The following is a 9,925-nucleotide window of genomic DNA, read 5'->3' as shown; positions in this document are numbered from 1 at the left end:
AAAAAAAAAGGGGGGGGGGGGGGCGGGCAAGAGAGCTGAACAAACATTCCTCAAAAGAAGATAAATAAATGGCAAATGTACGAAAAGAGGCTTAACATCATGAATCAGAGAAATGCAAATTATAAACCCGTGAGATATTGCCTGACATCTGTCAGAATGGCTATTATCAAACAGACAAATGATAACAAATGCTGGTGAAGATGTGGAGAAAAGGGAACCTTTGTATACTGTTGGTGGCAACGTAAATTAGTATAGCCATTATGGAAAACTGTACGGTCATTCCTCAAAAAACTAAAAATAGAATTGCCATATGATCCAGCATCTCACTTCTGTGTATTTACCCAAAAGATTTGAAATCAGTATGTTGAAGAGATGTCTGCACTTCCATGTTCATTGCAGCACTATTCACAACAGCCAAGGTATGGAATCAACCTAAGTGTCCATTAATGGATGAATGGATTAAGAAAATGTGGTATATATACACAATGAAATACTATTCAGCCTTAAAAAAAGAAAGAAGTTTTGTCACTGTAACACAGACTGGAGAACATGCTAACTGAAATAAGCCAAGTACAGAAAGACAAATGCCATATATGTTCTCATTTACATATGGAATCTAAAACTCAAAGGAGCGGAGAGTAGAACAGTAGTTACCAGAGGACAGGTGGTAAGGGGAATGGGGAGATGATGGTCAAAGAGTACCAAGCCTCAATGAAACAGGAAGAAAAAGTTTTTTTTCTTTGATATCTATTGTATGGCATGGTGACTATAGCAAATAATAATGTACATTTCATAATTGCTAAGAGTAAATTTCAAATATTCTCACTACAAAAAAAGATAGTATCCTAGGTGACAGATATGTTTTTTAGCTTGATTTAATTATTCCATATCATATTCATAAATCAAAACATTACACTGTACCCCATAAATAAACTAGTTTGCAACTTGTACTTTAAAATTAAAAATTAAAAAACAAAATACAAAAGGTGAAAAGGCAACTTCTAAAGTAGTAAATGATTTTATATATATAGATATACATACGCACACAACTGAGAACTTGTATACAGATTATATGATGAATTATTGTAGACAGAGAAGAAAAAGAATCCCACAGAATATAGGGAAAATATCAGTATACTTCCAAATAGAGTATATCCCACTAATGCCCAATAAACATTTTGAAAAGTGCTCAACTTCATCAATCATCAGGGAAGGTATCACTACCCACCCACCAGAATGGCTACATGCAAAAGGCTAATAATATCAAGAGCTGGTAAGGATGTGAAACAACCAGAATTCTCAGACATTGCTGGTAAGAGTGTAATTTGGTAAAACTCCTCTGGAAAACTGTTTGGCTGTTATCTACTAAGGCTGAATATATGTAGGCCCTATGACACAGCAGTTCCAGTTTTAAGTATAACCTATCATAATGTATATATATGTTCACCAAAAGACATGCAGAACACTGATAGCATCACAATTGTAATATCCAAATCTGCTCCACCCAATATTCCATTTTGATATACTCACAAAATGAAACATTAACTATTATATGACAATGAGAAACATCTACAATAGGTGTTTGCTCAAAAATATTGAGCAAAAGAAGATAGACAAAAGAATACACATATGATTCCTTTTATATAAAGAACAAAAGCAGGCAAAACTCACATCAATGCTATTAGGAGTCAATGAAAATCTAAATTAAAATGCATGACTGAGATAGTTATTAAAACAATCTCTACTTTAAAGACTTTATATGTTTTACCTTTTCATCCCCTTGTTCAGGCACATGAGCAAACTTGCACAGTGGTCGCTCACAGCCACGTAACGTATTAAAATGAAATTTGCAATATTTATAGGGTATCATCAACCCTAGCGACTTCTGGAACACCTAGAAAATTAGAAAGATTCACTTTCTGTATTAACTGTAAAGCATCCACTAAGTTAAGCAAGACAGCATTTGAAGCAACACAAATAACATATACTCCAAACAGTATCAAGATAACTTGTTTGCTAATTTGATAAGAAAAAGTAAAACTTCAATTTATATTTTCAAAAATAATTTAAAAATCATTTCAGAGTGATTTGTCTGGATTTTAAAAAATTTATCTTTGTGTAAAATATTCCATCAAGGTTATTCTCTTTTATGTCTCTCTTTTTTTTTTTTTCACCAATGACATATTTATTGAGCACTTTTTCTGTGGAAGGCACCCTCTAGAAATTTATCATCTATTAGAGGGATGAAATACAGATGACAGAAAAACAACTACAAGACAGTATATTATAAGTGGTATGGAAAATGGCACTTTACAATTCTCATTTTTTAAGACTGTTTTTTTGGAGCAGGTATAGGTTCACAGAAAAATTAAGGAACAGAAATATCCCACGGACTCCCTACCCCCACATATTTTACATAATTAAAAAAATGTACACATTCCTCCTCCCTTTTATATACCTGTCTCTGCTTTTACAAAAAGTTAATTCTATTATAATTAGCACTATATTTCAGATGCATTTATTAGAACCAAAATTCTCCTTAGTTTTTCTGGTTAATAGAACAAGGCAAATGAGAGTTAAAACTTTTTACAACAAACTTTCCCCATAAACTGCTTTATATCAGCAGCTTTCTCTCTCATCACAGAAAACTATTCAGCCTGTTTTTTCTGTTTTGGATGTTCTCCCTCTGCTGTTTTCAACCTCTTATGCTATTTGTGAATATCTTCTAAGTCACTACTTATTTTCTACCTCTTACCACAAACCTCTATTCAAAATCCTTATAATATCTGGAACTGCTTAAAAAATGATGATATGCTGGGCACGGTGGCTCACACCTGTAATCCCAGCACTTTGGGAGGCCAAGAAAGGAGGATCACGAGGACAGGAGTTAGAGACCAGCCTGGCCAACATGGCAAAACCCCGTCTCTACTAAAAATACAAAACTTAGCCGGGTGTGGTGGTGGGCGCCTGTAATCCCAGCTACTCGAGAGGCTGAGGCAGGAGAATCTTGAGGCTGAGGCTCGAACCCAGGAGGTGGAGGTTGCAGTGAGCCGAGATCATGCCATTGTACTCCAGCCTGATGACAAGAGCAAGATTCCGTCTCAAAAAAAAGATAGGGAAATAAAACCAAAAGGTCCAAAGTATTGGTTTTATGAATTTTTTTTTTTTAAGGGGAGGGTAAAAGAGGGAGTGGAGGAAAGTGAGGAAGAGGAGGGAGGAGAAGGAGGAGGAGGGGGAAGACAAAGAGACAGATTATTACTTTTTTTAAAAGTAGACTTACCCCCACATTTTTTTCCCTCTTAAATATTTCACAAGTTTCAGGATTCTGCAGCTTTAGGACAGAATGTTTTCCCAGAAATCTGAAATCTAGAAATGATTTAGAGTGACATTACACACCAATATGTTACAATTTATTTTCTTCATAACAATGAAATAGATGATCACTACTATCTGCTTTAAAGTTTCACTTTGAAATATTCATGTTCAATTCACAGACTGTGCTGCCATGTGTGTTCCTGTGAAATATAGTGTGATTTACATCTTAGGTGCCCTCAAGTATTTCTAGACCTGAATTTAAAATTTTAAACTCACTATAAGCTGCAGACAACTTTCTTAAAAACCTCACATAGCAGCATTGGGCACTGTATTCAAATGATATGTCTCTAAGTTAAATAGACAAATATTATACACAATGAACATTTCTAAGGGAAGAAAACTAGTGACAAATCCAGGTGCGATGTACTGAACTGTGTCCCCACAAAATTCACATGTTGAAGCCCTAACCCTCAACATGACTATATTTGGAGATAGGGTGTTTATAGAAGTTAATAAGGTTAAATGAGGTCGTAAAGGTGGGGTCCTGAATCAATGGAATTAATGTCCTTAATACGAATAGGCGCCAGCCTGGCATGGTGGCTCACACCTGTAATCTCAGCACTTTGGGAGGCCCAGGTGGGCAGACTGCCTGAGGTCAGGAGTTTGAGACCAGCCTGGCCAACATGGTGAAACCCATCTCTACTAAAAATACAAAATTTAGCCAGGCATGGTGGTGTGCGCCTGTAATCCCAGCTACCTGGGAGGCTGAGGCAGGAGAATCACTTGAACCTGGGAGGCGGAGGTTGTAGTGAGCCAAGATCACACCATTGCACTCCAGCCTGGGCTACAGAGTGAGACTCTGTCTTAAAAAAAAAAAAAAAGAATAGGCACCACAGAGCTTACACTCTTTCCTTGCACACACCAAGGAAAAGTTATGTGAGGACTTAGCAAGAAGGTAGCCATCTGCAAGCCAGAGAGAGCCCTCATCAGAAAATGAACCCTTCTAGAACCTTAGTCTTGAACTTCTAGCACTGCACAAAATAAATTTCTGTTGTTTGAGACCTTTAATCTGTGGCATTTTATTATGGCAGCCCAAGCAAACTAATACACCAGGCATCATATCCCTTAATGTTGGTCTTTTAAAAAGAGAACTAGGGCATTTAAAAATGTTCTTTTCTAAAGATAAAAATAACAAATAAAAATAAAAGTATTTTTAATTTTAAATCATTTATTTTTTACTTTGGCAGCATTCAGCTATAATCTGAAACAAGCTGAAGTTTTTGCTGCATAGCTTCACAGTAATTTGCATTATGAAAACTGTAAGACTTTTTAAGATAAAACACATGACCATCATGGGCTTGCTGTTACAGTATACAACACGAGGCAGCATGAAGTCAGTACTGGGTAGGTATAGAACAGTTAGGTGTGTGCTATACAATGTGATTTTATAGATTCTAAATTCATCCTTTAATGTAGTCTATTTTGTTCAAAGTACTGTTAATCATCAAAAAACTGACACAAGTTCTAAAATACATATACAAATACACTCCATCAAAATATATTTTAGATATAATCTGTAATTTACTCATACCACCACTATCACATAAATACAGATATTTCACACATTGTTCCATCAAAAGTACTAAGTAGGCTGGGCGCGGTAGCTCACACCTGTAATTTCAGCACTTTGGGAGGCTGAGGTGGGCAGATTACAAGGTCAGGAGTTCAAGACCAGCCTGGCCAACATAGTGAAACCCCGTCTCTACTAAAAATACAAAAAATTAGCTGGGCATGGCGGTGGGTGCCTGTAATCCCAGCTGCTCAGGAGGTTGAGGCAGGAGAATCACTTGAACCTGGGGAGGTACAGGTTGCAGTGAGCTGAGATCGTGCCACTGCACTCCAGCCTGGGCAATAGTGTGAGATTCTGTCTCAAAAAAAAAAAAAAAAAAAAAAAGGTACTAAGTACAGCTGCACAAACCTTCTACTTTTAACGTATTTTACATGTTTCCATTTTTCTTTTTTAATCATTTTTTGTTTTTGGTAGAAAAATCTCCTAGTTTCTATATTACCAAAAGCCAACAGTATTCCATTAAGAAAACAAATAGTACCATTCATCCAGGTATTCAGTATTGTGTCTTCCTGATGACCACTTAGATTCAAAGGAGGTACTAATAAGCACAGAGGTTTCGGGACTGGTGCTGCAAACTGACATTCGCCAACCATAATGTCGGCATTTCTAGAATCTTTGCTGTGTGAAAGGAAAAATTAACATCAGAATTTAAATGCATTTTTAAACATTAAAGTAATCCTTTGCAGATATTTCTTTTTTAAAAAAGTTTTTATTTTTATTTTTTTACAAATTGAAGGACTGTGGTAACCCTGAGTCGAGCAAGTCTAACTGGTGCCATTTTTCTAACAGCATATATGCTCACTTACATTTCTGTGTCACATTTTGGTAATTCTCACAATATTTCAAGTTTTTTCATTATTATTTTATCTGTTATGGTGATCTGTGATCAGTGATCAATGTTACTACTGATATTGTTTCAGAGCACCATGAAAACTTAGCCCTTATAAGAGGGTGCACTTAATCAATAAATGATGTGTGTGTTCTGACTGCACCACCAACTGGCTGTTCCCCTATCTCTCTCCCTCTCCTTAGGCCTCCCTATTTCCTGAGACAAAACAATATTGAAATTAGACCAGTTAATGACCCTACAATGTCCTCTAAGTAGTCAAGTGAAAGGAGGGGTCTCACATCTCTCACTTTAAATCAAAAGCTAGAAATGATTAAGCTTAGTGAGGAAGGCATGTTGATGAATAAGACAGGCCAAAAGGTAGGCCTCTTGTACCAAATAGTTAACCAAGCTGTCAATGCAAAGGAAAAGTTCTTCAAGGAAATTAAAAGTGCTACTCCAGTGAACATGTGAATGAAAAGAAAGTGAAACAGCCTTATTGCAGAAATGGAGAAAGTTTGAGTGATCGAGATGGAAGATCAAACCAGTCCCTAATACAGAGCAAGACCCTAACTCTCTTCAATTCTGTGAGGGCTGTGAGAGATAAGAAAGTTACAGAAGTATGAAGCTACCGGAATTGGCTCACAAGGTTTAATGAAACAAGCCATCTCTGTAACATAGAAGTGCAAGGTCAAACAGGAAGTGCTAATGGAAAAGTTGCAGCAAGTTATCCAGAGATCTAGCTAAGATAACTGATGAAGGAAGCTACAACAAACTGATTTTCAACATAGACAAAACTGCCTTATACTGGAAGAAGATACCATCTACGACTTTCATAGCTAAAGAAAAGTTAATGCCTGGCTTCAAAGATTCAACAAATAGACTGGCTTTCTCCTGTTAAGGGATAATGCAGCTGGCAACTTTAACCATTTCAAAAATCATAGGGCCCTTAAGAATTATGCTAAATCTATTCTTTCTGTGCTCTATAAATGAAACATCAAAGCCTGTACAACAGCACATCTGTTTAAAGCATGGTTTACTGAATATTTTAAGTCTACTGTTGAGATCTATTGCTCAAAAAAGATTCCTTTCAAAGTATCACTGCTCATTGACAATGTATTTTGTCACCCAAGAACTCTGCTAGACATGCTCAAGGAGATGAATATTGTGTTTTTTTGTTTGTTTGTTTTTTGAGAAGGAGTCTTGCTCTGTTGCCCAGGCTGGAGTGCAGTGGCGTAATCTCAGCTCACTGCAACCTCCGCCTCCTGGGTTCAAGCAATTCTCTGCCTCAGCCTCCTCAGTAGCTAGGATTGCAAGCGCCTGCCACCACGCCTGGCTAATTTTGGTATTTTTAGTAGACGCCAGGTTTCACCATCTTGGCCAGGCTGGTGCTGAACTCCTGACCTCGTGATCCACCCACCCTGGCCTCCCAAAGTGCTGGGATTACAGGCGTGAGCCACCACGCTCAGCCTGAATGTTGTTTTTATGCCTGCTAACACAACATCTATTCTGCAATCTATGAATCAAGAAGCAATTTTGACTTTCAAGTCTTATTATTTAAGAAATACATTTAATTAGACTCTATCTGCCATGGATAGTGATTTTTCTGATGGATCTTGGAAAAGTAAACTGAAAACCTGGAAAGAACTCACCATTCTAGGTGCCATTAAAAACATTTGTGATTTAAAAGAGGAGCTCAACATATCAACATTAGCAGTCTGGAGGAAGTTGATTCCAACCCTCATAGATGATTTTCAGGGTTTAAATACTTTAGTGGTAGAAGTCACTGCAAATGTGGAGGACACAGCAAGAAAACTAGAACTAGCAGTGGAGCCTAAAGTTGTAACTGAATTGCTGCAATCTCATGATAAAACTTGAACGGATGAAGAGTTGCTTCTTATGGATGAGCAAAGAAAGTGGTTTCTTGAGATGAAATCTACTACTGATGAAGAAGCCATGAACATTGTTTAAGTGGCAAAGGACTCAGAATATCACACAAACTAGCTGATAAAGCAGAGGCAGAGTTTGAGAGGATTTAATCCGAATTTGAAAGAAGTTCTATTGTTGGTAAAATGCTATCAAACAGCATCACATACCACAGAGAAATCTTTTGTGAAAAGAACTGTCAACTGATGCAGCAAACTGCATTATTGTTTTATTTTAAGAAACTGCCACAGCCACCTCAACCTTCAACCTTCACTCCAATCTTCAACCACCCTATTCAGTAAGCAGCCATCAACATCCAGGCAATTATGACTCACTGAAGGCTCAGATGATGTAAGAACCTTTTGGCAATAAAGTATTTTTAAATGAAGGTGTGTACTTTTTTTTTAAAGACATAATGCTATTGCACACTTAACAGACTATAGTGTAAGCATAACCTTTCTACGCACTGGGAAACAAAAAACATTCATATGACTCATTTTATTGCAATATTTGCTTTACAGCAGTAGTCTGAACTCAAACCTGCAATACCTCCAAGGTATAACTGTATATATTACAATTCTTTAACATCTCCAATAGGTTGTTCCTGCCTTCTTAACTAGAAAACCAGCACTGCTTAAGTGGTTGGAGTAGAGGAAGGAATAGGGTGGTGTGGTTAAGATTAGAGCAAAATATTTTTGACCATGCCAAACAAAAGGTCTAAGGAGGAGTTAGGTTAGTGTTTTAATCCGGAAGAGGTCATTAAATTATTCTACTGATAATGTAATTAAATGAATTACAAATTATTCTTCAAGAAAAGTATATACAATAAGCCTATAAAGGTCTTTGAGAGCTTTCTCTGGGGAAAAGGTATTAAAAATGTTATAGTTTCAGGGTGACTGATTTAAACAGCTTTAATTGTATTCTAATATGCGAGATCCTACATAACCAATTTTTCAAAAATTTAATTTGGACACTACTTCTCTAGAAAAATAACTTAAGCAAGGGGAGGGAAAGAAGTACTTCAGAGCTGATTAGTAAATACAAATGCATTTACTTTTTAGGAGAAAGGTTTACACTAACATTCAGATACTATAATGTTTACCTTAAAAATAATTCTAATAAGTTTTTTCAGCTTGTGTTTTCTGGGCCAGAGGAGAGTAAAAGTAGTAAGAAGAGGGACCCATACTTACAACAGCTGAAATTTAGTAGCACTGATAGAATTTAGGATTTTCACACAAAATAAAGATCTTCATTTCTCTCCCCAAGTTGGGATGTCACTTATATGTATTATCAGTATGCCCCTCACAAATAAAACAAAAGCGGCAACATAAAGAAATAGAAATTATGAATTTCTACAGATGGAAGAGATCATCTATCTTTTATTTTTGATCAGATGACTGAAGCCCATGGTGATGTAATGACTTAACTGATCAATGTCACACTGGTGATCACTATGATAGAGTCAAGTTGATAAACCTTTGCAGGCTGCAGTTACGCTATCTTAAGTTTGTAAGCAAAATGATTTCAATAGAAAAAAAAAAGCTAACCTTGTTGCTTTTTCTTTAGTATCTTCCTTTTTCTTTAGTATCTCCAAATGGTCATGAACCGTACTAAACCTTCTACGCCAATCTAATTCTTATCTAGCCTTTCCCTTAACACAGTAGTTCTCAAACTTGAGCATGCATCAAAATCAGCTGGTGGTCTTGTTAAAAACAGATTGACAAGCCCATCACCAAAGTTTGATTCAGTAGGTCTGAGATGGGACCCAATAATTTCAATTTCTGACAGGTTCATGCATGATTATGCTTCTCCAAGGATCACACTTTGAAAATTACTGCCTTAACATTAAAGGCCTCAAATATATCCATCACCTGACCTGGGTGAGCCTTGCCTCAAATGCAAAATGAGGGTGGTGGAGGATGGATCAGATGATCTTTAAGGTGTCCTCCAACTCTAAATGGGGTTTTATATGTTCCAGAGAGTGTGCTATATAACTCTCCACATGAATCACTATATCCATGTAAGATCCTTGCAAACGGCAATGTGAGTCTGATTTCAGCCACTCTTATCTTCATAAAAGTCAAACATACATCATTTTTTCTTTTTATCACTACTCCTTATCTTTCCTCAAAAAATATTTTAATGGCTCAAAAAACTTAGTGACAGCTTTAAGGTAATTTACAATACCCCTTACACCTGAGTACATCTGACACATTAATTAAAGTATA

The 9,925-nt window shown here is 36.5% G+C and overlaps 1 protein-coding gene across 1 annotated transcript in view; it reads right to left on the bottom strand.

Moving 5' to 3' along the window:
• Positions 1 to 9,925, bottom strand: part of TOPAZ1 (testis and ovary specific PAZ domain containing 1) — a 92,244-nt gene that overhangs the window by 61,718 nt on the left and 20,601 nt on the right. The window contains exons 6-8 of the mRNA XM_011952609.1: positions 5,424 to 5,563; positions 3,281 to 3,366; positions 1,769 to 1,894 (exon numbers count right to left, since the gene is read on the bottom strand). Of these exons, the coding sequence (XP_011807999.1) occupies positions 1,769 to 1,894; positions 3,281 to 3,366; positions 5,424 to 5,563 (352 nt within the window). The remainder of the gene's footprint in view (positions 1 to 1,768; positions 1,895 to 3,280; positions 3,367 to 5,423; positions 5,564 to 9,925) is intronic.

The sequence above is a fragment of the Colobus angolensis genome, unplaced genomic scaffold, assembly GCF_000951035.1.
Source record: "Colobus angolensis palliatus isolate OR3802 unplaced genomic scaffold, Cang.pa_1.0 Scaffold344, whole genome shotgun sequence".
Lineage (NCBI taxonomy): Eukaryota > Metazoa > Chordata > Mammalia > Primates > Cercopithecidae > Colobus > Colobus angolensis.
This window is presented reverse-complemented; position numbering and strand designations above follow the sequence as displayed.